The sequence below is a fragment of the Colletotrichum scovillei genome (genome assembly GCF_011075155.1).
Source record: "Colletotrichum scovillei strain TJNH1 chromosome Unknown Contig00009, whole genome shotgun sequence".
Taxonomy (NCBI): domain Eukaryota; kingdom Fungi; phylum Ascomycota; class Sordariomycetes; order Glomerellales; family Glomerellaceae; genus Colletotrichum; species Colletotrichum scovillei.
Window position 1 is genome coordinate 6,145,000 of NW_023336267.1, and position 26,843 is coordinate 6,171,842.

Consider the following 26,843-nt stretch of genomic DNA (forward strand, 5'->3'; position numbering starts at 1 on the left):
TACCTTACTGCCGTATACTTCCATTAAGACAATAGGGACGAGTATCTATTCCCACATCCTCAATATCTATGCGATGAAGTTGGGTTGAAAGTGTCGGTATAACTGAGCTGCGATTCAATACCTTTCTACCCCCGGCCCAGCCTCCCCCTCCTAGCAAACAATTACGAGTGGACCTGGAACTGAACAGTAAAACGTAGCAAAAATACATACAACACCAGGTATTCGCTGATCGTCACCGACTCAACTACTAGTCTGGCCCTCATCAGCTTGTCTATGGGAGAGCGGACGGGATCCCGAATTCTCTGATGGGTGTGGTCGTATGTGCTGGTCCTGGAGAGTTGATTCCATTACAATGGTCGGCCAATGCCCTGAAGCCTGAGGTAGAACAGCCTTACACTCCTACACCTCACGTCATGTTACACAAATAGTCACACAACCAACGTCCCAAGCTAAGGTAGATCATGCCTTGATATTCCTGTTTCAGACGGCGAGATAACGTCCCAATGGAATCATCCAACCCCAAGAATACCATAGACTCTGGGTCGTCGTCCAAATGCCCTCGCCCCTAAGCCTTTTCTGGTTCGTCCCGACACCCAAGCGTACCACTTATTACAACGGAAGGAAAAAAGAAGAGAAAAGAAAAGGTTTGGGAATCTTGTCAGCCATCCTCACGCAGATCCATCCATTGGAGCCCAAACTACTCCATTCGCATGCCTGTAATACGCCTCCCATTGAAAAACGTATTCACAGACCCCATTCTCCAAATGCCAAAGAAAACGCAGCCATATGTGCACTGAGGTATCGACTGTCAGCTATCGTGCCCAACCAGTCTTTAGAGGGACGTATCCCCTCAACATCGTAACCATGCCTTGTAGCAAGGCCATCCTGCAAATGTGTATGGTGTCGAAATGTCTTATGTACTTGATATCGTCATGTCGTCATTGGGTCAGGTGTGAGAAGTAATTACCCCCATCTCTTGGCTTCTCAAGCATACTGCTGCTCGTCCTGGCACGCGTCAATCACCCGCTTCGCGTTGACAATAATCTGCGAGAGGTTCTTGAGAACCGGGTCGTTGCCCGACGTGCTGCTGATGCGAACGAAGAGACCCTCAACGCGGGCCACCAGCATACCCATAATCTTTGGTGTAACCGCACGAGCGTCACCATCCTGAAAATTCGTTAGCATCGAATTGTTTAGACAAAAAGTCAGAATAACTCACCATTTCGCCGAGCGAGACCTGGAGGCTGTGCACAACCATTTCGAGCCAGGCGATTCTCTCACGAGTGTATGACTCCAAGTTCAGACTGACCGTGGCAGTCACGGTCAAGAGAACGAGGTGCGGCAGGTTGCGGACGAATTCGGGGCTGTACTTGGACATGTACTTTTCGAACACTTCTTGCTCACGGCCAGATTGCATCCAGCGGACGACAGCCTCCTCGGCTCTGCCTTCCTTCATCGGCTGGTTGACGACAGCAATGCGAGCTTGGAGATCGGCATCGTACTCGTTGTTGGACTTGGCCACCGTGAGAGCCTGAGAGTGGCCGCTGTAGCTCATGGAGTGCTGCGAAGCCCTGTCAGGACTTTGCAGGTTGCTGTAAGCCTGACTCTGCATGTGGCTAGGGACCTGGCTGGGAACTTGGCTAACAACAGAAGGGGCGTAGGAGGGGGCCTGCTGGTGATGTGGCACCTGTTGAGGCTGCTGCTGCTGCTGTTGCTGCTGGGCCTGAGCCTGAACGCGGATCATCTGCTGCTGGAACTTGAGGAACTCGTTCTGGAATTGCTCCTGGGACGCCGCCATGCTCGAGATCGTGCCAGTAAGACGAGTCACAATGGCAGAGAGCTGATCAACCTTGTTGCTCTCGGCGAGGCGCTGGGCATTGAGAGTCTCCATTTCAGTGCGGTGCTGCTTCTGGAGTTCACCGACGACGCGCTGGCAAGCCTGGGTCGCCATATTGGTGAAGGAGGGAGCCAGGCGAGAGGTCAAAGTATTGACGACCTCTTGCTGGACGTTGGCTGCCACCGTAGCTCCGACTCTATCCGAGATGGCCTTCACAAAGTCGCCATTCTGCAGCGCGTGCTGAGTCGCGGAAGGAAGGGCCTTGTGAATCTCCTTCTGAACGGAGTGCGAGACTTGGTTGTTCATGCTCTTGGTGAACTGGTCAGAAACAGCCTTGCCGGCGACGTCAGCAATAGCTGGAATAACCGCGTTGCTGAACTGTTCCTGGATGAGAGCCTCGAGAACCTTTTGGGTGTTCTCGTTGAGGACCTCCGAGACCATGTTCAGGAGCTTCAGCTGGCGGTCGTCGAAGTCGGCCTCGCGAGCGCGCAGGCCCTCGTCAATGCGGCCGTGGAGCGTCTTGAAGGATGAGTTGAGCAAATTATTGAATCCATTCTGGAGGCGAGTCTCCATGCTGCTGATTGCTGATTCGACAGACTCTTGGGTGATGGAGTTCGAGTTGGAGTTGTTGCCGGAAGATTTACTCGAATCCTTGGAGTTGGAATTGTTGTTGTTGGAAGGACCAACACGGGGCGAGCCATTCGTTTGCTCGTTGCCGGCAGCAGCGGCGGCTGCGGCTGCTGCGGCTGCCTTCTTCTTGCGGCTCTTACGCTCCGGCTTCTCCTCCTTGACAGGAGCGGGAGCAGGAACTGGCGTCTCCTCCTCCTTTGGCTCCGCCTTGGCGATCTTGACCGGCGTGACAGACTCGGGACCGCGACGGGGAGCGTTGTCATCGTGAGAAGGTGTGGTCTGCAGAAGGGAGTCCTTGGCAATGTTGCGAGCCGAGGGGTGGGTGCCTTCGGCATTCTGGTGATTGGGCTCAGCGGGCTGGCTGGCGGGGGGCTTGAGCTTCGAAATAGTAACAACACCTGCGTCAACTGCGTCAACGGGTGCCAAGACCTTGTTGTCCTTGGTCCAGCCGAGTTCAGCCTGCTTGATCAAAAGGCACGCGACTCCCTTGGAATGCATGGCATAGAGTTCAAACAGAGTAGGCTCGTCAGTCTCTTGAGCCATAGCAGGGTTGCAGAGGATGTCGAGACTGCGCAGGATGCCACGGTTTGCAAACGAGTATTCACGAACGCCGCTGATAACGGCAGTCGAGTCGGGTGCGGGGATGGTGGTGTCCTGGGCAACCAGACGCTGGATGTAGTCCACCTGCGAAACGCTCTTCAAGTTGTACTTAGGAGCCGAAAGATGCGCAAAGTAGATGGAGTTGCGGGTCGGGTGTCCTATCACCAGCATGCCAGTAGGAGGGTGGTACATGACGCTGCAAACAGCGTCAGACTCTTTGGTGTGGGGAAGGTTGAACTCCTGAACAGGTTTGCCGAGCGCAAGATCCCAGAGCTGCAGAGTGTGGTTCTGCTTCATTCCAATGATCATGTAACGCAGAGCGCAGCGCTTTTGGTACGGGCGAAGCTTGTCGACCAGGAGAACAGATGTAGGCCACGCCTTCTCGCCCTCGGGAGTGCTGGTGAGGGTCATGAGAGGTTCCTTCACCTCCAATGAAGTGTGTGCGGGAATGGGCGCACGGGGGTCGCTGCCCTCCTTGGCGGCAGTCAGGTCACGGACGTCCCAGAACTTGACACGTCCAGACTTGTCAAGAGACACTATCACGCTATCGTCCTGACTGAACGTGAAGTCTTTACCGGCCTTACCGGTATTGATCTTCAACGAGCACTGCTTAGCCAATCTCTCCGTATCGACGACGCGGTCGTGGCCAGGCTTGAACAGGTTGTTCTGCATGATGTATGTGGGCCAGATGATGTTGATGGACTTGCCGCGGCCAACGGCGAAGAACTCGGGGTGGATGGTGGACGTGCGGGCACGGGTCTTGAGAACGCCGCCAGGGGCATCGCCACCTTCGTGGGAAGCCATGGGGGGCAGAGCGAAGCCGTACTGCTCGGGGTGGGCATCCTCAATGTGGTCTTTCTCGCCACTCTTGATCTGAACCCAGTAGACAGTCCCAGTGATGCCAGTGCCAATGATGGCCTCGCGGTGGATGCCGGTATGGTCAGTGGGAGTGACGGACATGGCAACATTGAAGATGCGGTCCTTGGTGTCGGTGAAGATCTTGGCGTCCTTGCCGTCGTCTTGCCTAATGACGCGGAGACCACCAGCCTTGGACATGCCGTACGCCATGTAGTTCTCGGTGGCCGTGTAGAGATTGCGGTCAATTTGGTCAAACTCTTTCTTGAGACGGGCAATATCCATGATGGCATCGTCTCTGAATTGAGGTCGAGGCTCGGTAGCGCTGTCCTGCAGAGCAATTGAGATCCAAGGCTTCATGGGGAAGTTGAAGACCTTTACGGGAGCGGGAGTTTCCTCCTCGATCACGACAATCTCGTCCTGGTCGGCGCTCTCCCAGCTGTCGGCGACGGCATGGCTCGCAGCCTCCTCGATGATCTCGCGAACCTCCTCAGCCACCTCGGCGGAGACAACCTTTTCGAGGAGATCTCTATTCTCCTCGCGTTCGAGCTCCTTCTTGATGGCTTGAGCAGCATGGTGGGCGCTCTCCTCAAACTCCCTCTCAGTACGGGCGGTGTCCATATCTTCGAGATCCTGCAGGTACTCTGGTCGCGACTGCTCTTCCTCAGCGCGGGCCAGAGCTTGCTGGGCCTCGTAGTCGGCTTGCTGGGCAATATCGTGGATTGCCTCGGAAACCGTCTCCTTGTTCTTCTCGGCAGGGATGCTCGCATACGAGGCAGTGGAGCCCGGCGTAGGATTAGCAAGCTTGTCTGCAGGAGAAGAACCGTGGCCGAAGCTGTGACGAAGGCGCTCGGGACTGGCGAGAGGGCTGCGGTGCTCGTTGACGATGCGCTTGGACTCGCTTCCGTGATGGGAGTGATGGGAGTGGTGAGAGCTCGGCGAGTCGTGAGCCTTTTTGAGGATCTGAAAAGCCGGACCAGCAGGTGACTGGCCAGACGACTGAGGTGGGGCAATTCCCGAGATCGAACCTGTCTTGGGAGTTCTGTTGTGTGGCGAAGTGATTTGAGACTCGTCGAAGCTGCTGCCGTTGTGGTTGGTATTGTAGCCATACTGCTGCTGGTGCTGGTGCTGGGCGACGTGGTGGTTCGAATCTTGGGTGGAAGGGAACGAGTAGGCGCCATAGTTGCCGCTCGATTGAGCGTAGCTGTTGGGGTCGTACTCGAACGAGTTGGGAGCCATGTGGGACAAGTTGGGAGCTTGGCCGGCTTCAGCGAGCACCCTGTGAAGGATGTTTTCGCCCGCCTGAGGGGGGTTGGAACGGGTGGACTCGGACAGAAGCAAGTCATTCTGACTGGGCTTCGGACGGTTCAGCAAGTTCAAGAGATAGGCGCGCGTATCGTCGGGGGGCGACGATGCGCCAAAAGTCGAGAAGGAGCCGTTTTGAGGCGGCTCGGAACGCGACTCCTCGCCATCGTGAGCTCCTTTCATCAGAGCGGCGAGCAGGCCGGTAGGGTCGGCCGGGGCGCGGGCGGGTGCGACGATCTGCGTCGGAATGGACGAAGGCATCGTCGAGGATGAGTCACGGCCTTGCTGATGAGGCTGAGGCTGGGACTGGTGGGGCTGATGCTGCAACTGTTGATGCTGGTGATGATGCTGCTGCTGCTGCGGTGATTGTTGGTAGTGGTGCTGCTGGGCTTGCTGCTGCTGGGGAGACTGTTGCTGCTGCTGCTGTTGCTGCTGCTGATAGCCTTCCTGGCGAGCCTGCGCAGCCGACGCACTTCCGACACCGCTGAACTTGAGCAAATTCAGCAAATTGTTGCTGCGATCGCCGTTTGAGGGCATACTGCCACCAGGGGGTGTCGGTGCGGGAGGCATGGGAGACACCATGATGGCGCCCGTTGATGTGAGGAAGTTTGGGGGAGGAGGAGGAAAGAGGAGATGCAGAGAGTGGCAAGGGACGTGATCCGACGAGGGAAATGAAGGACAATTGACGAGCAGACCCTTCCGTCGTTACACGAGAATGTGTTAATTTTCTTGCGAATTGAGGGTTTTTGAGGGAGGAGGAGGAGGAGGAGGAAGAAGGTGAGGTTAGGTGAAGGTATGGGATATCGAAAATAAATTTTGGGACGGAGAATGGAACGATGGGAGAGGCTGGCGGCGCTGGAATTCCTGAGAGCCCAACCTAAAGGTGGCACAACCCTGTAGCGCGAGCAAGAGAGCAAGGAGCAAGAGCAGGGGGGTGACGTGGTTGAATTTTGAGAGGAAGGAACGACCTCTCGACTGCGCCTGTCCGAAGTAGCTCTTTCCGTGCTTTCCCCAGGTGTCTGGACGGAAGCAACAAAGGCCCGGCGCGTCTTTGCAGTTGCCCTGTACGGATAGGTACCCTAGGTATGGACCTTAAGATACCTTAAGATACCTTACCTTAGGTATGGACCCTAGGTCAGGTAGGTACAGTGGAGTGGTACCTACGGTGCTAAGACAGGCCTGGACTGGAGGTGTCTGAGGCAGTGCGGGAAGCCAACCTAAGGTGCGATTTGCCAGCGACCACTCGATTTAGTGCAGTTTGGGCCCGGGCGTGTCTTGGGGTCCTTCAATCGGCGGTGCCTTAGTGTAGGTATGTAGTGCCAGCGCGGGTGCTGTTTGAGGCGATCTGGAGGTGATAGGTTCCTGTGCCTGGGCAGGGAAGCTTAGGTAACGGAGGTATATTTCTTCGTCGGCTGGCCTATTACTTGTAGGATGGAGAATTGAAGAAGAGCTTGGGTGCTGCTGCTGCTGCTGCTGCTGCTGCTGCTGCTGCTGGCGGCCATGGGTGCTTGCTTGGGTGCAACTGGTGCTTGGGCAGACCAGCAGGATGCAGCTGGTCTGTGCGCTACGTGGCGGACGACGTGGGGACGTGCCACTGGTGGTCTTTCCTCCCCGCTCACACTGCTCCCACACGTACCGATCTTGGTTCATTACCTAATCATCCACCATCTACCTTACCTTAGGTAGGTACCTGAGGGAAGATGGCCCCTTCCCCGGCATTCAAGCTGCTTGCAGAATCGGGTTCGTACATAATTACCTACCGTGCCTACCAAGCCGTGCTACCTTGCTGAGTACCTTACCCAGTACATCTGATTTCCTGACGTAAGCAAGATCCCCAAATGCCTGTTCCGAGACCCCAGAGTCCCAGACAGCCTGACAGAAAGAAAGAGAGGCTGTCGCCTGCAACAGATCTGCACGCAACCAGTAAACGTCTTCGACGCCATCCCGCCTCGCCTTGCATTCCATGACATTGTCAGATTGTATCACTGGTTCCTGAATTCGACGATTTCTCGCTGCTCCCAGATTCCACAACGAACCACAAGATCATTCCTCGCATTGGACCCCTTGCCGACTTCGTGTGCAGTTCGCATACTTTGACCCAACTGAAGACCTCCAAGTCGTTTGCGATTACACAAACATCCCAGACACACAGGACCTCGCTGCGCTCCAACCCTGCGCCGTTCGCGAATCGGTTGAACCAGCATTTGTACTGTCGAAACGTGGCAACGTCTCCTATTTCGATATCGCGCTGAGGGAAGCACTCAGCCTGGGGAAACCCCCTTCCCCTACCGACGCCAGCAACCTTTCAGGGACCCCACGTCGCCCTCATCTACGTCACGGCCCTCTCGCACGCCCGTCACCATGTTCTGTTTAAGGAGGTGAGCATCGTGAAGCAATACCCCCGACCTATTGTAGATATCCCTGTTGACAACTCCCTCATAGCTGGCTTCCCCTCCTCTTCATCCCGACCAACGCCTCGCCGGCCTTCATCTTCCTCTTCTTTATCTGCACCTATTTCCTCAACAGGCCCTGCGTCTACTGCAGCTTTCTGCTGTTGATCCTCTTCCTCACCTCGTGCAACTGGTCCGACCGCTGCTTCTTCGACTTTAGCAGCAACTGGTTCCAACCCCGCCCGCCTTCTTCTCTTCCGCTCCCCGAGCTCGATCCGAACACCAGCTTCAACGCCTCCGTGGTGGAAGTCATCAACTCCACAGCCAGCGCCCTCGCCGGAGCCGCGGCAGAAGAGCTCGCGCGGCAGAGACAGGAATGGACGGGCTTGGGCATCGAGTGGTTGCGTAGTCTGCTGGGCCGGAGGGAATGGCGGGTTGACTGCCTAGACATCAACATCCGCTTGTAGGCCATGTCGCCGGCAGACTGCGTGGGGGAATGAGAGTTCATGAGTAACGACTGTTTGCGAGATTGGGAAAAGACGGCACGATAATAGGGCAGGAAATCGGACACGCGGGATACCACGATAGTCTTTGGGTGCATTCCAGGGCGTTTTTATATTGTACATGGTGCGTGAGGTGCCATGTCGAGTAGAGCACCGAACATATTGGACACTACTCTTTCGATGGGTTGCTTTTCCCCTATAGAACAGAACGTCTGTGCTCCGTAGGGTCATTCCTTTAAGCACTGGGTATATAGATGTATTCAATACGATACCAAGCGAGCCACGCCCTCGTGTTGTCCGTTCAGCTGCGCTTGTCTGCTGAGGGTTGCAATTTCATTGTCGCGAAAGATGCAGTAACCACTCGTACCATGGGTAAGTTTCCTCTTCAATGAACCCCGGGTCGAAATTGTGCTCGTTGCTGAGGGGTAGGCATGACGATTGAAAACGGAGTGCATGGTGCAGTGATGTCAAACACGGGGCAGGTGTTGTTGAGAAGGCAATTGAGCACTCCCTCCGATGGCGAAAGTCAGCTCCATGAGCAGACATGATTCATTCGCTCAAGCAAGCAGAAGCTGGTTCAGCTTACCGATGTATATTTAGACGTTCGTGAGATAATGCTTAAACTCGTTCAGCAATGGAGTCTCTGCGAGACCCAACCTGAAGCATCTGCCCGATCTTGGACAATCTAGTGATCTTTACGCCATCGTGATGAAGATTCTGGGAACCAATTGGCCCAGACTCGTTGACATCTTCATGTCTTCGAAAGCGTAGAGCCATATGGCATTGACATCCAACACATGAATCTGCTGCTTGTCCCCTGTGGTATTGAAAGGAAGTCAGTAGATCCAGTCAAAACCATATGTGAAATGGATGTCAGACCAAGGTATGTCCGCGTTATATGATCCAGTATAGTGCGCCGTGGGAGACGGACAGCGTAACCGAGAGGCCGTTCTACTCAAGAAGGGTAGGTACGGCAAGCTGATTGACTTGGCTCCTGGAGCTGGAAACTCGGGTCAATTCCGAGGATGGCATATGCTAAGGTATGGCCATCAGATACTTCAGCCAGGGCACGACACAAGTAAGCAAGTTCCCGTAAACCATGTTTCGAGAAGCATCTCGATCTCCTCAGCAGTCTGGCTCATTTAAGATCCAGTATCGTGAGTGGGTTTCCAGGTCTAGGTTATAGATGAGAGAAAAAGAGCACAAACGCTTTCCTGCATGAACGGGTGTATCAGTGAACAATATCATGCTAAAGTTTCGGAAACCAACATACGCTGCTGACGATTTTTGAACATTGGAATATCATATGAATGAAAGTTGGAATGGGTATCGTCGTGTTTCGTAAGATCGAGGAAGGCCATCTCTGACCTGCGAGGACGATCGGCAAGAAAACTTGATAATGGAGTTCAGAGGCAATACCGGATTTCCTCTCCGCGCAGCCAATGGCACTTACCAACTTTGAAAAGATCCTTTCGGGGCTGAGATCAAGATCAAGTTCAACGTTAAGAATCAGGCCCTCCACTGCATTTTATCGATGTTTCTCATGAAACATACATTTCAGTATTTCCAAGTTCTTTGGGACCCAACTTGCATTACATATTTCGCGAAGAATCCCGCGGTATATAATCCAATAGCTTGTTTGTTATTCCCCTTCGACGCCTGTTACCTCACAAGACGGAAAACTGGACTTATTTGGGGATTTCTACTTTTGCGCCGCGAGGTGAGGCCAAGTGTGGATTCATACGTTATGCGAAAAGTTGAAATGCTCCGTAGACCTCTCCAAGTTCCTATAGTCGCAGGCAAGAGATGTTAAGGCCGGCATGATTATCTAATGACAATGAACAATTTATAGCATGATCCGCCTTTTTCTCCTTCAGGTAGTTGACGGCAGCAAGAACAATCCATGTTATTTATGCTTATGCGATAGTTCAGCAGGCCTTCTCATTCAACACCAGAGGGGACCCTACTACTAGACTGGGGAATTCTTATGTGAGCTACACGGTTTACGTCTACGGATGAGCGGCAACTGCCGTCCATCTGCCTTTGTCACGGATGAAAGTGCCGAGTAGACAACATGGCGACCCACGTGCGACTGCTTGGCCGTTTGCAAACAAGCCTCCCGAATTCTTGACGTAATTATCACTTGAGCAGAAGCCTTTCTATGCAGCACACGATGGTCTACAAAGGTCGAAGAAGGCCTTCTAGCTGTGATCAATGAAGTAGAGGTCCTAAGGGCATCAACTTTGGCGCCTTCAGTAAGCCTCGATCGAGGCTTCACCGAACAAGCTTCACACTGACGTGGACTGCTGACTATGCGGTAGTGCCTGCCCAGTAATCGGAAGACTGCTTCAATGAACCCAGCTCGTCTAGGCATTCGCCGTTATAGAGCCAAGCCGGCAGTCGATTACGGACGGTGTGGTGTCAGCGTCATGTGCCGTATCCGTACCAGTTTTGGGGGCCAGGAATAGACTTTTGACAAGCATAATCACCAGTCCCGAGGCTTGGTATCCCGAACCGGAAGCACTGACGAGCTCTCAAATAAAGTTTACCGCATTTCCGGGTCAGGGAACGAGGACCTCCTCCCGGCCGTCTTGGGAACGGGCAAAACGGGGATCATCATGGATCAGGAGGCCGGAGTAGCTTGCGCGGTCGCCGTAAGAGGCGCGGAAGGCCGGTAGAGCGGGGCGGAACTGGATGCTTTCGTCGCGGGGGCGGTGCCGCCGACGAGTCCCGGGACTCAGCCCTGCCCACATTACGGCGCACACGTCAACGGCAACACCGGGTAATTAATATCGATCATGGTGATGTGCAAGACTGCATCGGGTTGTGGCGTGAGCCCTATGGTTGGGTGGATGCTTGGCGTCATCTTTTCGCCATTGCTGCCCTGGTTGTGTGTCGTGTGAGCGACCACCCGTTTGAAGAGAATGAAATTTTAGTCTTTCTTGTCAGTTGATGATAATCCAGGCTGCCCCTTGGACGATGGCCCCCGGCCAAGAGCCTCTCACTGACCCTCGCCCTCTTCCTATGATGCTTATCTGCATTAAAGGCGAACCTTGCATGAGCAGTGGGGCAGATGCGATGAGTGCAAAGATAGAGGCGCAGACGTATTCGCACGCATACCCAGAGTCTCTCCACTTTGAACAATGTCCAGGCCTCCAGGATCTATTCGTAGTTCGACGCGCCTGGGGCCTGAGACCAAGTCCAAAGTCCTGGTGGGTGGAATAAACGGTTGATGAAGAGCATTCTCCAGTCGCGGCGGAAATAGTAACAGTATGGGCGAGAACCTCTCGAAGGATTCCGTCAATTTGATTCAGGCATTCCTTCTCTTCGCCCGACGGTTGGAAGACTGAGACAATTCGAGGGCGTGTGTTCAGTCGGGAGCACCGGCAGACGGCCAAGACAATGCCAATTCTCCCACCACCAACCATAACGCTTTGCGAGATCCCCAGCCTTTTCTTGTCTGGATTCTGGAGAGTGACAGGGTCATCTTGCTGACGCCGTGGGGAGAGAGACTGTACGAAAGTATCACTGCACCGCTAACTGTGATCTGATTTCGTATAAGGATGAGCATGGTAATCCGTACCAAGGCTGTAGTGTGTTTGGTAGTGGTTTGTTGTTGTTCTTGTTTGGCCGGTTCGGCGCCGAGGCATGCAGCCACAATTGAGTGTAGACACGAGTGCGGACATCGGATTGCTTCCTCATTTCACTATGATTGCCGCCTCCCTTCCCGCTACCTAGGTAGCAAGTTCTGAGCGATGCTTCCCAAGCTGAAAGCCACAGCTGTCTTCCGACTGCAAGTTGTTGTCGCCCTCGGCACAGGATGCCGGTTGTCGACGCCAACCACGCGGCCAGTGACGAGTTGCCATAGTTGACAGGAGAAACCTGAAACCGGGGTGCCACGAAAGCTTCTGTTGCTAGCCGCCAAACTTGTGTTGACTAGCGACAACTCGTTGAACGTGCCGTGAGCCGTCAAAAGAGAAAATGGGTCGGTCACTGTTTGGTAACCTAGCTCTGGGTCCAACCAGCAACGACATCGGACCAGCGAAGACGGGGAGGGAAACGGACGATGGGCGGAGCGGAAGTGATTGAGCCACAAACAGCGGGAGGCATGCGCCACGGCGTACAGTATCATGCCCAGTTGTATGGAGTATGGTAATCTGTAGATTCGTAAGGTAGTCCTGGTGCTGAATTATGCATCTAAAAAGAATAATCAATGGGCAGAAAAAAAAAAGGGGACAGCGGCGCCTGGTTCGACTGGGAACAAAAGTTGCAGACAGCCGTTGTCGCCAAAAGGGATAAGTGGCAGGGGTGTCTTGCAGGGCCACGCGTCGCTGTGGGGCCACCGGCGCCAAGTGCCAATTGGAGCGCACTGAGGATGATTGACCAGCCGAGACTGAGAGGCGTGAGGACTGGAAGAAAGCCTGCGAGTTGAGGGCGTGAGTCTCTCAGAGCGGAACGGTGAAAATGGAAAGGTGAGGTCGCTGGTGCCGGGACGTTTCTCTTAGACTTGTGGAAGGGGAAAGGGGTCTTTCTTTGGGCCCTGAATATTTCAGTTTTCAGCCATGCCACTGGCCTCTGCCCTCTGTGCACAATCTGGTTGGACATCGTTTGATCGACCTGGTGGGTTCGGATGGACAACTCGAGTCGTTCATCGTGTCTTTCGGTGCCAGTCGTATCAATTTGGGACGTTTATTCTCCATATCAGACGTTGCGCTGAGGCAGAGCCGCTGATTGCCATACGCGGAGCGGATTGATGCTGGATACCTATGGGCCTGGCAGCCGGGGCGAGGGGTGTAGAATTATAACTATCCGCTGACTGCAAGTCGTTGAGCACTGAATGAGGCCGTTGGTTTGTTGGATCTTCAGCTGCAGTCCTAAGCCTTGCATTCTGATCGAACACCGCATTTGTTGTTTCCATAGTATATCCATACGTACGCGATACGGAGTACGGTCTGGTCGGATCCTGTATGCCAAGTAGCGGAACGGGATTGACTGTGTTGCCGGCGCGCATATCGCCAAAAGGCCCAGTGACGGCCAAGGTGAAGCCCCGACGGAGCGGCCTCACGTCATTGGACGGGGAGGGGAGAAGCTGAATGGCGCCAAGGGGGCGGGCGCGTTGAGACACGAGAAGTTGACAGTGAGACTCTCAAGGAACCAAAGCCGCGCCAATCTGCCCATGTAAGCCATGGTGCGAGGGTAGGAAATGGGGTCGTGCCGTGTGTGCCTGTGTACCTCTTAGATACGGAGTACGGCACTCAAATTTGTCCCAAGTTGTTTGATCCGATGCCAATTAAGGTAAGGTACCTAGGCCATGTGTGTGTGTCCGTGACCGTCGGGCGCAGCGGTGGATGATGGCCTTGGCTGCTTTCAATTGTTTGAAGCCTGGAAGGCAAATATGCAGATTTCGGGGGAATCGACATCGGATGAAGGATGACTGCCTGAGAATGTCTGATGGGAATCTGTGGGTGTTGGTAATCGTCAATGGGCACGCGACACTTCCATGAGTGACTTGGCCCGGGACTTGCCTCATTGGCTGTGTACTTCGTACCCAGGTAAGGTACGCAGTAAATGGAAGTACTAAATCGCCCCGTCATCGATATCTCGGTCCCGCGACCGTGAAATTGGTGATTTGGGGTATCATGGAAGGAACCGCCCAGAATCTGGATGTGTGCCTCCCGGGCAGAAACGATCATACACTAAAAATTGGGAAGTAGCAGACAGGGGCTCCTTCCACCTGGATGGGTCTAGGTATGGCTCCGGGGGGAGGAGGGAAGGGATTTGGGGAGGTTCCATTGTGACGTTGGCAGCTCTGATAAGGAAGGATCACAGTTCCCATCGTCAGGTGCTCACTTGCCGTTTCGGCCAAACGGCGATGGCCCGGGTCCCCCTCCACCTCGGCATTCGCTTAAACGAATTCGCCTAGGTGCATTTTCCTTTCATACATTTTCGCTCGTGGTCCTCTTGATTGAGATTCCCTGTGAGATGACTTGAGACGACTGCCATTGACTTTGCGGCTGACTGACTGCCCCTTCGGACTATGCTGCTGATATCAGATCGTCAAGACAACCTATGCCAGAGTGGTTGTTAGTCACTACAAGTTACCCGGCCCGTCGGCACACTCGGCACTAAGCCTAGCACCGAGCAAACGGCGGTGCATACAAGTACACAATGTGACAGCCAAGGGCGATATCGAAACTCAAGAGAGCAAGGCAGATATCGGCTAGTCGACTATGTCCCCTTAGCTCCGCGCAAGTGGCACCGGCGCTGACCTTGACGCTGGAGCCACCCCCAAATTGTGCCAAGCCCGTTAGCGGCTTATGCGGCGACTGGCAAGTCTGGGAAGTCTGGGACCACCTGCCTGCACTTGGAAGTTGCAAGTTGCAAAGACGACAAGAACCGTCACCAAGAAAGGAGAAGAAGCACGAGAGCAGAAAGCGAGCAACAGCAGGAGCACACGACACTTGCCCTCTTGATGGAAGGGTGTAACCCCCGTACTCCGTACCTACCCAAACGCCCAATGGCAGGACCCCCGTCTCCACCCCTGCCGTTCCGAGCTTTGGAGAGAGTCAGAGGGGCAAGTGCCAAGTGCAAGTGCAACTGCAACTGCAACTGCGCAACCGCGCAACCGCAACGCAACTGCCAACTGCAGATTCTGATATTCCGCCCACGCTCCAACGTCGTCTCCTTTCTCTCACCCCTGCTACCTTGACCCCCGTCTTTCCCGGACCACACCCACCGGGTCCCATTTTGCTCAAGCTTCTTTTTTGAGATTGTTCCCTAAGGTACTCCGTACGGCGGGATGCTCCTGTCCTCCTCAGACCAGACCCTCGCCAGTCTGTGTTGATTTTTGTGTTTTTAATTAACCTTTACTGGATCCTAATGGGCCCTTGTCTATCCGTACGGTCTGGCTACGAATACACTCGCGGCATGAGCAGGCGCAGCAGTGTCTAGTACCACCGTAGGACGCGGCTTGTCACCCGCTCCCGGCCACCGGCGACAGCCCGGGCCCTGTCCGCCCTGCCTCCATCAACTCCTTTCGACGCGGGATTACGTATGCCGCTCAAACATGGCGCATACGCGCAAATCCGCCAGTCTCAGTCTCTTTCCGACTCTCTCGCAAAGGAATGTGGGTGTCTGCTTTTTACCACCATAGTACTGCGTACGTACGCCCTCTACGTAGTACCCAGTAGCTATCCATAGCCCATACTCCGTACGGATACCTTACTGCTACTACCGTACCGTTACTTGCGACCCAGGCGGCTTAGACAGTGGAACGGTTAGGCTGGAGGCGGGACATAGGAAGTGATCCCCTGTGAGATGACCTTTCGTTGTTGTTCTTGTTCTCTTGGCTCTGTGGAATATACAACAAAAAGGATCAGTCAAATGCGAGAAAGGAGGCCCCTCGGAAAGACTGGAGCCTGTAGGAGCATTATCATCTTGGCAAAGAAAGCGAAAGCTGCAAGAGAAAAAAAAAACCCTCCAAAAAATCCAGTTCCATAGGTGCTCCATGGTCTGCGTGGGGATTCTTTGCCATGGCGGGACTCGGGATGCTGCACTAATACCATGACCGGGATCACCACACACCCTCCACAAGCCCACTCCCACACCCTCACACCTCCATCCCTCACCCGTCTCCCGTCACCACACGCCTCTCTCTCTCTCTTTCTCTCTCCTCTGGCCCAGTCTCTCATTCACTCACACTCCCATGTATGAATACACGAATCCCACTCCATCCACCTCCCACACATCCATTCTATGTACTTACATACATATCACCTCCTCCTGCCCTGCTGCGCATCCCTAATGTCCGCGCCGGTCTTCTTCTCTTACCTCTTATTTCTTGGCATCTGCGTGTTTTGACATCCTTCGGTAACATAGACATAGACCTGACCTCGACATCACGGTCTGAACACCTGCAGCAACACATTTCACCATCTCGTCCTCTGCTTCAGAGTTGATCAGCTCCCCTCGCCCTCGGTCCCGCCCTCTGGAACTCGTCTTATATACCGCCATCGCCTGACCAGCTTCAACAATACCCAAAAAAATCCGCCCACTCTCTGTTTTTGACCGACTTCAGAAATCGAAAGGATTATTCTACGCTTTCTCTCGTTTATCCCAGTCGCTTGCTATCACTCACCGAACTTGACTTGAGGCAGTCAACAAACGAATTACCCTCATCGGCCTCTCTGGCTCCTGTCATATCCACCTTCACCTCCTTCCTGCCTCGCATCGGCCACCTCCCGAAGACAACTTCTTGGCATTACGAGGCCTCCAGAAAACTCGACAAGCAGCAGCATCCCACCATTTTTGGAACTTGGGGATTCTTGTTTGCCATCATTGTTACCGACTAATCACCCATCATTCTGGATCTCGATTTCAAGAATCCCACTCAAGTCACAACACAACGCAATTAGCCAAGATGCGCTTCAACCTTACTTTTCCCCTTGCCGTGCTAGGCCTCACATCAACTGTTCTTGCGGCACCTCAAGCAGCTAGAGATGTCAGCCAATCCTCACCGCCGGTCATCGAAAAGCGCGAGGACACCAAGTACTTCCACGAGCCCTGCTGTGGCGAAGAGCTTGGCCACTACGATATCCGTTATTTCAAGCAAGCTGTGGGCTACGACGACCACCGTGTTGTTCTCCGCAACCTCGTCCGCTCCTATCTGACCATTACCAAGAAGCTCAAGGTTGAGACATGGCTCGCCCACGGCACGCTTCTGGGTTGGTGGTGGAACGGCAAGATCATGCCCTGGGATTACGACCTCGATGTTCAGGTCTCGACGGCGACTCTGTATTGGATGGGCCAGAACCTGAACCGCACCGAGCACGACTTCGACTGGACCGACAAGGATGGCAACGCCAGAAAAGAACGCTACCTGCTCGACGTCAACCCCCACGGCACTGACAAGGACCGCGGCGACGGCCAGAACATCATTGACGCCCGCTGGATCAACATGGCCAACGGTGCCTTTATCGATATTACTGGCCTCGCCGAGCGCGACCCTTCCGGAATGCCTGGTGTCTGGAGTTGTAAGAACTACCACCGCTACCGCACCACCGACCTTTTCCCCATGCGCGAGACCGAGTTCGAGGGTGTTCCCGCCACCATTCCCTACAGCTTTGAGCGCATTCTTTCCGAAGAGTACGGTACCAAGAGCTTGGTGACTACCGAATGGCAAGGGTAAGTTTAGATCTACGTTGGGACCCATGCTTGTTTTTATCTTACCCCTAAATAAGCTTTGATCCTGGCGGCGGAATTCCGACTCTTATTTTCACGACTAACACGATATACAGACACAAGTGGGAGCCGGAGCAAAAGGAGTGGCTCAAGACACAGCAATAGCTGAAGGCGGTTTTCTTCCACTGATTACAAAATCTGCATGATTGGAGCGTGGATCAGTTCAAGCTCAGGCTTTCCCAAGCCGCTACACGACTCCTTTTCTTTTCTTCTTCCGTTTTGTTCCATTTTGAAGCAGAAAAACATGGGCATTTGGGCGACAGCAATTGGCGTCGCCGTACGCCTACATGCATTGGCGGCGTTTCCGGACATGGCATAGGCATGGCATCAAGGCGTTCTAGGAATGGGATATCATACCGGGAGGACACTCGGACGAGGTCTCTCTCTCTTTTTGTTCTTTTCTTTTCACAGCATTCATGAAGAAGGCGGCATTTTGTACGAGTAACAGCATGGCTTACCCGTTGGGTAGAAAGATGTCTCTACCTTAGGGTAGATGAACCGTCGCAATAAGGGTTTAGATGGTCATGCAAGATAGTATGATGCGAAACCACAATGCTAGCACCTATGAGGGCACCCAATCGTTTAGAGAGCGGACATTCATCGTGATTGAGATGACTAACTACTCCGTGACCAGCGAGGTCAGTTAATGTCCCATATCCAAGCCACCGCAACGCCTGCGCAATGCTAAATCCAGAAAGCAGAGTAACAGTAACACCATACGAACGCTTCAATGCTGCCCCGGGAACCATGCAGAACCTCTACGACGACGGGCCAGAGTCAGGCTTTCCTCCGTCCCTCCTCTCCATGTTCATCTTTTTGGCTCTCTCCTCTGCAGCCTTGGCCAGGATCTCTCGTCGGCTCAAGCCAGCGTTGCCACCACCGCTCCCTCCCACGACGAAATCGCCGCCTTCCCAACCACCGTGGTCCTCGACGTCCTCCTCCTCGTCTTGTCCCGGCGCATAGTACGAAGACCCCTCTCCGACCGTGTGTCCGCCATGCTTCCAGTCCGCCGCGTCGACCTCGCGCTCGATCTGATGGCACAAGTCCCAAAAGTTGCGGTCGTGGTCGCTGTGTACGTTATGCGCCAGCTCATGGCACAACGTCTTGCGAATGGTCTTGTAGTCTCTATAGCCGTCGTGCGCATCCGTCCTCAGCCGCAGTTCGATCGCTTCTCCATTATTGCGATTCAGGCCGAGGAGTCGAGTCGTCCCCTCGTGGTTGGACTGCGTGTTGGATAGGGGTTCCATCTCCGTCAAGAGGCCGACGCTGAACTTGTGCTTGCGCATGGAGGCGCGGATGCCCGGGTCCTCTTTCAGCTTCTCGAGAAGCGCCAGAGATCTCTCTGGACGCGGGAGGCCTGCTAGCGGTCGGACGGAGAGGAAAGTATAGGTGCTGTCCGCCTGCGCGCGGCCCTGGTCTCGCCTCCTCGAGGGCCGGTTCTGTCTGCGGGCGGCGCTGCGGGCAGCGTTTCGTTTCGCGGCGAACTCGGATGCGGCTTGAAGGGAGGCGACCTCCTTTGCCTCGACGCCCATGAGCATAATCTTTTTGTTTTGTAGGTCGACGAGGGACATGTCGGGGTCTTTGAAGGGGGGTTTGAGGAGGCCGAGTTTCGGAACGATGAACTTTTGGTTTGAGGCGGGGATCAAGAGGGTGTCTTCGACATCTTCGGAGAGGTGGGTGATTGTTCCATCCGGAGGATACTTGAAGGTGTGTGGTGTGTTGCGGTGGGTGAGCGTTATGGTGATGGCTTCATCGGCGGAGTCGTCGTAGTCGGACTCGCAAGAGTGTGGTTCGGCCATGGTTGGTGGGGGGGTTTGAATTGGTGATCGTAGTCGGGTTTATCCGTAGAGCTTGGTATTTTGCTAGATATGTGCAGGGTTGCAAGGAGTGCGCCAAATTGTGCGTCTATATACAGAAGTGGGTGGCACTCATGGAAATGTTGGGAAGCACAACGAGTGCGGGCTGAGGCGCAGATGGCCACCCCGTGATGGGACACTCGGAGGTTTGTCATTCAGGCAGCTTTGTAATACGTCACATCTTGGCGCACCTGGGAACTCCCCGACCTCCGTCGCGTTCGGGGCAGCGGCCTGGACTTAAAAGTGGAGTCCGCGATTCCCGTAGCGCAAATTCGGGGATTCCGCTCCGATTACCTTACCTAAGCGTGTGAGAACCCGTTCCTACATGGATGATTACCTCAGCATTTCACTCAGTCGAGGTGCTGCACCTTACAAGTAGGTAGGCTCCATGCTGAAGGACCCCACAGCGGGTAGATGCCTTAGTCTCCAGGAACGAAAGAGCGCAAAGTGTCTTATCTTCATCGCGTGCCTTACCTAAGCCCTGCCGGATATGTCTCGTATTAGGTAAGGCGGACACCAGCTCCCGTCGCCGCTGGCCAGTCACTGTAAGGTACGGTACGAAGCACTGCGTAAGGCACCTGAGTGTTTAGTTGTGTGGCTCGAGTGTTCGGTTCCAGCTTCCAATGAGCTTGCAATCGCGTTCGTGTCCTTTCGACCTCCTGGAAACCCAAAAAAGCTGCCAGCTGTGCTAAACGCAGCCTCGAAGCTCCCTCCCCAGCAACCCAAGAATTCCAACGTCACGACGCCAAAACATCGCGAACCCAAACAAAACGACACGTCACGACGACGCTTGACGACGACGACAACGAAACCACCGGCGTGCAAGGCGACCTGTACTTGCTTGATTACAACCATCCGATAAGCCGTGCGCGCGCTGTCACTGGCAGCTCCAAGCTCTCCCCCGTGTTGAAGCTCCCTCCCGCCCCCAATCGTCAATCGCGATCCATCGCCTCGCCGCTATCAATCTGTCACGATGCTCAATCTCTTCCGCGTTGCCGGTACGTGTCGCCAAAATCCTCAATATTGCGACTTTTTGCTCCGGGGACTAACATGATGGGCTTGCAGGGGACTTGTCCCACCTTGCCAGTATCGGCATTCTCCTCCACAAGATGGTGCAGCTGAACGTGAGCTTTCCGAATCCCACCATGTCGTCACACCCAGGGCCCTTATCTAATTCTTTCTCAGAGCTGTTCTGGTATTTCGTTCAAGTCGCAAGCCCTTTACTTCCTGGTCTACATCACCAGGTACCTTGGTAAGCCCCATTGCCTTCCCTTCTCTCCGCTTGACCTGAGCTAACCAGCGTTTGTTTGTTCCCCCCCTCAGACTTGTTTACGACCTCTAGTCTATGGAACCTCGTTTTCAAAATCCTCTTCATCTCTTCCCAAGGGTACATTGTTTACCTGATGACGACCGCCTACAAGCCAACCAACGACCCCAACCAGGATACCTTCCGCGTCCAGTACCTGCTCGGCGGAGCTGCCGCCCTGGCCATCATCTTCCCCTACTCGTACACCTTCTGGGAGATCTCCTGGACCTTCTCTATCTGGCTCGAGGCCGTTGCCATCTTGCCTCAACTCTTCATGCTTCAGCGCACCGGCGAGGCCGAGACCATCACCACCCACTACCTCTTCGCCCTCGGTATCTACCGTGCCCTGTATATCCCCAACTGGATCTACCGTTACTTCACTGAGGTCAACCACAAGGTTGACTGGATCGCCATTACCGCCGGTATTATCCAGACCATCCTTTACAGTGACTTCTTCTGGATCTATTACACCAAGGTGATGAAGGGCAAGAAGTTCAAGCTGCCCGTTTAAAATGGTACTCTCCCACCCACGAGGTTTCGCACAGCTTCCGACCTGGAAACATCCGCCAGGTTGCGGGCGCCGCGGAATACAGAGTCATGGGTTGTAACAACAAAAGCTATGAACAAGCGCTGGAGCCAAATGGCGGGCCATGACCTTGTTCTTATTTTCGTCCAGTCTCTCAACAAGTATTGGGATTTTCTCAGGCACACAACGCAAAACCAGAAGAAAAAAAAAAGGGGGGGGGGGGGGGTTGCCTAGGTTCAAGGATAGGGAATATCCTCCGCGACGGATGGATGCATGGCTGGCGTTGGGAGATATGGTTAGTTTTTTGCACGGGCGGCCAGACAGCCAGAACTCCAATCCACGCACAGATGGATATGTGTTGGTTGAGCTGCTCATAAAGTGCCTACAGATCGACTTGATCGAGAACGAACAGAAAGAAGACCGGGACACCCACTGGTATATAGATGGTCAATGTGAAGAACGTTTCCAAATTTCCACGACCCTCACGCTCGCGCTCGCGCAACATGTTTCTCCCCACCCATCCACACTCACCTTACTCAACGCTCTTCACAATCACAAACACGCAACTCACGCACGCACTTTTCAGCGGCTATGGCACGCCTTGGGTGACTCGTTCTTTTCGGTTAGTTCGCCGGCTTCCGAAATCTTGTTGCGGCTCTTGGGACGCCGAGTAAAGGTCTGTCCCTGCTGGCTTATAAGTTTTCGTTGCCTTTGCCTAACTTGGAGGGGGAACCAGACCCTGAACAAGGGCAATCTAGTGTGGTGGCAGTCGGCGGACGGTTCAAGGTAATGGATCTCGCCATCGGTTCCTTTTGGTTCCCCCGGCCACCCCGACCTTTCGACCTTGACTTGCTCCCGGGTTCGAGTCAAGTGACCCTGGACAGGGATATGCGACACCAAGGAGCCTGAGGATCGACGCTGTTGGAAGACGATCCCGCAATTGTAATTCTCCTCCGCCTGAGAGCCTCAACGGACCAGGGATCCAGTCCAACTTTGGCTTTTGAGACAGCACCAAGCTCGGAACGCAGCCGAAGGTTGATGCCGCTGGCGCAACAAACACCTCCCAACTGCAGGCATAAACTTTTCTGACGTTTCTGTCAGCGTGCTGTTTCCAAATTCACTTGTGAAACCATGCATGCATTACAGCCAACTGGGCTCTGGGCGTCTGACCGAATAAGAAAATGGGACGGTGGCGCGCTAATCTGATCTCCCCCAGTCGGCGGCTGCTACTATCGTGACGAAAGAAGCCGCCGTGTGGCCCCGTCCCTCAACCCTCAACCCTCAACCCTCCTCCCCAGGTTCCTACTCCAATGAAGCCGACTGCATTATCTGGGATGTGATATCGGCGAGGAGACGGGGCCAACGAGTCTCGACCCGCGCCGGCGTTGCCCAGGTGGGCTGAAAGCCGTGGGGCTCTTGTTCTTCGACGGTTAGGATGAAGCGGGCTCATGGGCCATAACATGGGCGAGGGCCGCTGACCGGGCCGCCTGAAGCCTGTCCTTTCCTGGTTTGGTCTTTTTCTTGTATTATTCCTCTTCAGTTCGTTTCGAGTACTCTTGCTGATTATTAGTCTTCTTGTTAATGGTGATTTGAGATTTGCTTCTTTCGTTCGGACTACCTACTACGAATAATATGAATACGGTGAAGAGGAGGAACACATAATTCGACGACAATGAAATCATGGTGAAGGCTTGCCTCCCACGAATAGTACTGCTCTGTGTTCTGGCCTCCCTTGTGTTGGCGGCAGTCGCGGCGGTGGATGAAGGAAGTGGGCGAAGAGCAAGATGGGTGAACAACGGAGGAGACCACAGGTCGCCGGCGGAACCTCAAAGGAGGAGGAGGGCGGCAGGCCATGATCTGGTCGAGGACTTATTGGGCAAGAGGGTGTTGCCGCCGACGGCATCAACAGATGACAACAAGCCGGCCCGCCTTGAAGACCGTGTCGTATTATCGGTGCCGACACCAGCGGCTCTCTTCGGGCGACAAGCAATCGGCAACCCCATTGACGCCATCAACTCGGCGTCTCGATCAGCACAGCAGGCCATTGCATCGGCATCCCAGTCTGCTCGAGAAGCTATTCAACAAGCAAACGACCAAGTGAGACAGGCCGGAGATCGACAGCGGCAGGCGGAGGAGCAGGCGAGGCAGGCCAACGATGCGGCCACCCGGGCCTCGATATCGGCCAACAATGCCGTCGTCCAGGCACAGGCAAGCGCTAAGGAGGGAATACTCAACGCCCAGAACGCGGCCAAGGAGAGTGCGAGCAAGCAGGTTGCGGACAACTTTGCCATGGTTACAGCGAGCGCGCAGACGCAGCTGGCTTCTCAGATTGCGAGCATACAAGCCAGTGCCAGCGCAAGTGCTGCGCAAGCCATTGCTGTTGCGACACAATCCGCCAGTGCGGCTATATCGAATGCTCAGCAGCAGGCACAGCAGCAGATTCAAGCTGCGAGAGTACGTGGTCACTCCGTGGTTGTGTGTCATTCAAGATTTCTAACCTTTTTACATAGGACGACGCAAATTTACGTGTGTCACAAGCACAAGGCGCCGCAGTTTCAGTTACCCAGGCGGCTCTCGCCGTCGTGGGGGCCATCATCGGCTCATCTCTTCTCACCATACTGGGCTTCTACATCTTTACTCGTTACCGGCGTAACAAGCGCAAGGACCAGACGGCACGGGAGCTCCGTCGTGAAATCAGCTACCCGAAGCAGAATACTCTGATGACGACAAACGCGCTGGCTATGAACAATGGCTACCCGCAAGATGTCAAGCGCCCAATATCACCGACCCGTCCAGAAACAGCACGTACGACGGGGTCGTCTGGAGGCATGGGCTACGCGGTCAGTGATTTCGGCGATGGGCAGCCCAACTTTTCTCGACAGACGACCTTTGTGAGCAGTACCGCGCCGCAGATGGGCATGGGTACGATACAGAGGGAACAGTCGGTGTCAAGAAGGCCGGTGCCGCCTTCGCCAAAGAAGCCGCCCTATTCTCTATTCCCGCCAAGGTCTAGGGATGGCCCGCCGGCGACGTCGTTGCCTGCCACCCCGGCCCCTGCGCGAGATCGGGAGAAGGAGGCTCCCCCTCCTCTCACGATTAATCCAGGCACAGGCACAGGCCCAGCGCCTGCGTCAGTACAAGCACAGGCACAGGGTCCGGCAAACAATGAAAAGCTGGATAGGGTGGACGAGGAAAGCGATGAGTTTGGGGAGGGCACAAAGAACTGGTTGAGACGGACGCAGACCGTGAGTCCGTTTGGGGACCTGGCAGATACCCCGACAGGGGAGAAGGACCCGAATTGGCCATTTGCGAGGTCTAATTCGCCGCCTCCGCCAGCGAGGTGAGAGCGATGGGCCTAGAGGCAGGCGGGGTTGGGAATAGTACAGGGAGGGAGAGCCGCAGACGGTGGTTCTCAAGCTATCGAATGATAGGTGTCAGAAAAGAATCGGAAACTTTCTAATGCGCTCAGATTTCCCTGGGTAACTTTCATTATTCCATTGTTCTATTATCTATTCCTCAGGGTCATGATACCCAAACATTCATATTTTTACTTGAAGTATAATACATCAATGTATTATTACGGTATGACATTCATGCAAGACGAGAGACGAGGGTCGTCAGTAATCGCCCGCCTTCTTCCGTCATATGAGAAGTGAGAGCCACAGAGAGAGAGAGAGAGAGAGAGAGAGAGGGTGGTGTGGTGCCTGTGTGTCTTGCTGGTGTGTTGGATCGAAGCTTGGCAACACAGAGTTTGGTCTCAAGTTCGAGGCCGCCTCCACAAAAGACCATCGTTGCCGACACCTTTTCTGCCTCGACTACTTTTACCGCAGGAGTTGACGAGGGTGTGTTGCCGAGTAGTCGGGCTCGTATCTCCGGTTGCTGAGTTGACTTTATTCGATGCCCAGAGCCGGCAGCACGTGGGAGAGGAGGATAATGGAGAGGATGAGGAGGTTGCGGCATCCGCGCCCGCGGGCGAACCGGTTTCTATGCAACTCTGTTAGAGAACTGGTTCCCCCTCTCCGCTGTGTTTGATCGACGATTGACAGGTGAAAATGACTCTGTACTTCTCCCTCTCTCACACATCCTCTCATCCGTGTCACCTGCACTCTCTCAAATTTCCACTAGTTTTGTGAATGCGTTTGTTTGTGTGTTGACGCCATCCTTTGGGTTTCGCTCAAATGCCTCATCGCTTACCTCGATGCCCAGAGGTGGCATCTGATGAACGGCCGGAGGAACTGAGGCAAAGCTTTTGATCAAAGTCTATTGCAATGCCCAGGATAGACGGTAGGGGAGCGTCGATCTGCACGGCCTCTAGTTCACGTTGTAGGCGATCAACGTCCCTTTCGTTGTGGACATTGTCATCATCATCGCCGTCATCTTCACAGCAATCCTCGTCTTGTGCTTGATGCTGGCCCTCGGCTGCCTTGCGTCGGAGGATTGCGATCTGGTGCTGTAGTTGCCGCGCGAGGTGTCGATCCATCTCGCTGGGTGACGAGGATGTCACAGAGATGGCGCCCCGGCGACGAGGCCGTCTTGATGTGGATTCCGGGGGTAGAGAAAAGGAACGGGGCGCGTCATGACGGGTGAGGAATAGGCCATCCGGGACGGAGTGGCTCCATAGACCCGATGAAGAGGTTTTCCGTGATGGCGGGCGAGGTGGTGTCCATAGCCACTGGAAATAGGAAACATCCTCCACGCGACTTCTTTTGAAAGGTGTTTCTTGATATTCCTCTTCATCTTCTTCTGCCTGGCGCTTCCTTCGCTGGCTTGTTTGGGCCATGTTGGTGATTCATGCAAGGACCGGGTCCTCGAGGCTCTCTGTTGACGAGAGGCGATGACTCTGAGACTCAGGTACCTCTAAGGTTGAACAGCCAGCCTTTAAATTTGTGATTTCAAGGAAACTAAGGCAAGTAACGATCTGGTGTAACGATGCTAGAACTTCGAATGAACAATGCCCAATTGTAGAGTTGAAGAGGTGAGATGAAGTGAAATGGGGTGATGAGACCGTGAGTGAAGCTGTGTCTCGGTGCCGGTTCGTGCGCTGGCGGGGTAAAATCGACGGTCCGCCGCCTGGCGCGAGCTTCAGTGCACGTTCCGGATCGAGCTAAATGGTTTCTCTCAGGGAAACAAAGATGTCCATTCCATTAGTCCGTCTAGCCCTTCTCAGGGCCATCGTGACCGCTTTGCATGATTTCTAGGATCCTTGGGACGTAGCAGGAAGTTTGGGTCCGGAAAAGAGATGAGACCTGTCATCTCGGTCTCTTCGGAAACGTTCTGGTATAGTTCCCTCTTTTTCCATATCATTACACATCCACACCGTTATAAGGAGGGACTGGTGTCGTCGGTGCTTCGTCCCATCTTTTCTGGTGCGGATGAAAGTTTCAGTCGGTTCGCCAAGATTTCGTAGTGCAGATGAGACTGTAACTGCCGGCGGGCTTTTATCCCGTCTTCACCCTAGTTGGAGCTTGTTATACTACATGCGGCGTGAACTTGAAGACGGGATGACCCGGCGAGGTGGATCACAATTCGGCGTGACGATTTTGTAAGCTCGGGTCGAAAACTCAATAATAGTAGCCCTACGTGCGTCCACTCGGGATAAAACATGCGGGATACAACATCGCCCCCTTGTCGCTGGGAACCCGAGAATGTCGGTTCCAGGATGACCTGTGCTTCTGAGGCTCTTCTTTCAGCTTAGACAGTGACTCTTCCTTTAGCTTGCTGGCCGAGACTGCATCTGTCCCAAAAAGGCGTTTGTCGCTCATACGCAGGCACAGGATCATTTGAGCAATGCATCT

General features: G+C 54.3%; 7 protein-coding genes across 7 annotated transcripts; 4 read left to right on the top strand and 3 right to left on the bottom strand.

Moving 5' to 3' along the window:
* Positions 1 to 320: 320 nt before the first annotated feature.
* Positions 321 to 6,193, bottom strand: HER10_EVM0009322 (uncharacterized protein). The gene is made up of 2 exons (XM_035478812.1): positions 1,220 to 6,193; positions 321 to 1,167 (listed from the first exon to the last, which is right to left on the bottom strand). The coding sequence occupies exons 1-2, from the start codon at positions 5,807 to 5,809 to the stop codon at positions 985 to 987; spliced, it is 4,773 nt and encodes a 1,590-aa protein (XP_035329846.1). The 5' UTR covers positions 5,810 to 6,193; the 3' UTR covers positions 321 to 984.
* Positions 6,194 to 6,964: 771 nt separating this feature from the next.
* On the top strand, positions 6,965 to 8,366 carry HER10_EVM0007318 (uncharacterized protein). Its single transcript, XM_035476877.1, has 2 exons — positions 6,965 to 7,605; positions 7,670 to 8,366. The coding sequence occupies exons 1-2, from the start codon at positions 7,589 to 7,591 to the stop codon at positions 8,082 to 8,084; spliced, it is 432 nt and encodes a 143-aa protein (XP_035329594.1). The 5' UTR covers positions 6,965 to 7,588; the 3' UTR covers positions 8,085 to 8,366.
* A 7,440-nt stretch (positions 8,367 to 15,806) lies between these two features.
* Positions 15,807 to 17,813, top strand: HER10_EVM0004605 (uncharacterized protein). The gene is made up of 2 exons (XM_035474241.1): positions 15,807 to 17,303; positions 17,417 to 17,813. Exons 1-2 carry the CDS (start codon positions 16,540 to 16,542, stop codon positions 17,463 to 17,465), a joined length of 813 nt encoding a protein of 270 aa, XP_035329236.1. The 5' UTR covers positions 15,807 to 16,539; the 3' UTR covers positions 17,466 to 17,813.
* Positions 17,814 to 17,960: 147 nt separating this feature from the next.
* Positions 17,961 to 19,355, bottom strand: HER10_EVM0012975 (WLM domain-containing protein). The gene has a single exon (XM_035482349.1). The coding sequence runs from the start codon at positions 19,157 to 19,159 to the stop codon at positions 18,119 to 18,121; it is 1,041 nt and encodes a 346-aa protein (XP_035330267.1). The 5' UTR covers positions 19,160 to 19,355; the 3' UTR covers positions 17,961 to 18,118.
* Positions 19,356 to 19,657: 302 nt separating this feature from the next.
* On the top strand, positions 19,658 to 21,249 carry HER10_EVM0006462 (ER lumen protein retaining receptor). The gene is made up of 4 exons (XM_035476045.1): positions 19,658 to 20,214; positions 20,282 to 20,340; positions 20,402 to 20,468; positions 20,540 to 21,249. The coding sequence occupies exons 1-4, from the start codon at positions 20,190 to 20,192 to the stop codon at positions 21,031 to 21,033; spliced, it is 645 nt and encodes a 214-aa protein (XP_035329477.1). The 5' UTR covers positions 19,658 to 20,189; the 3' UTR covers positions 21,034 to 21,249.
* Positions 21,250 to 22,631: 1,382 nt separating this feature from the next.
* On the top strand, positions 22,632 to 24,392 carry HER10_EVM0000557 (uncharacterized protein; the record flags this gene model as incomplete). The annotated part of the gene is made up of 2 exons (XM_035470333.1): positions 22,632 to 23,502; positions 23,559 to 24,392. The coding sequence occupies exons 1-2, from the start codon at positions 22,729 to 22,731 to the stop codon at positions 24,390 to 24,392; spliced, it is 1,608 nt and encodes a 535-aa protein (XP_035328775.1). The 5' UTR covers positions 22,632 to 22,728.
* Positions 24,393 to 24,521: 129 nt separating this feature from the next.
* HER10_EVM0000738 (uncharacterized protein) lies at positions 24,522 to 26,211 on the bottom strand. Its single transcript, XM_035470506.1, has one exon. The coding sequence runs from the start codon at positions 25,826 to 25,828 to the stop codon at positions 25,232 to 25,234; it is 597 nt and encodes a 198-aa protein (XP_035328789.1). The 5' UTR covers positions 25,829 to 26,211; the 3' UTR covers positions 24,522 to 25,231.
* Positions 26,212 to 26,843: the final 632 nt, after the last annotated feature.

Excerpts from the sequence above, each read along its gene's own strand:
- HER10_EVM0009322 (XM_035478812.1), bottom strand. The coding sequence starts at position 5,809 with ATGGTGTCTCCCATGCCTCCCGCACCGACACCCCCTGGTGGCAGTATG. Across the intron at positions 1,168-1,219 it reads AGGTCTCGCTCGGCGAAATG|GATGGTGACGCTCGTGCGGT; the intron begins GTGAGTTATTCT and ends ACGAATTTTCAG.
- HER10_EVM0004605 (XM_035474241.1), top strand. The coding sequence starts at position 16,540 with ATGCGCTTCAACCTTACTTTTCCCCTTGCCGTGCTAGGCCTCACATCA. Across the intron at positions 17,304-17,416 it reads GTGACTACCGAATGGCAAGG|ACACAAGTGGGAGCCGGAGC; the intron begins GTAAGTTTAGAT and ends CACGATATACAG.
- HER10_EVM0012975 (XM_035482349.1), bottom strand. The coding sequence starts at position 19,159 with ATGGCCGAACCACACTCTTGCGAGTCCGACTACGACGACTCCGCCGAT.
- HER10_EVM0006462 (XM_035476045.1), top strand. The coding sequence starts at position 20,190 with ATGCTCAATCTCTTCCGCGTTGCCG. Across the intron at positions 20,341-20,401 it reads ACAAGATGGTGCAGCTGAAC|AGCTGTTCTGGTATTTCGTT; the intron begins GTGAGCTTTCCG and ends ATTCTTTCTCAG. Across the intron at positions 20,469-20,539 it reads CTACATCACCAGGTACCTTG|ACTTGTTTACGACCTCTAGT; the intron begins GTAAGCCCCATT and ends TCCCCCCCTCAG.
- HER10_EVM0000738 (XM_035470506.1), bottom strand. The coding sequence starts at position 25,828 with ATGGCCCAAACAAGCCAGCGAAGGAAGCGCCAGGCAGAAGAAGATGAA.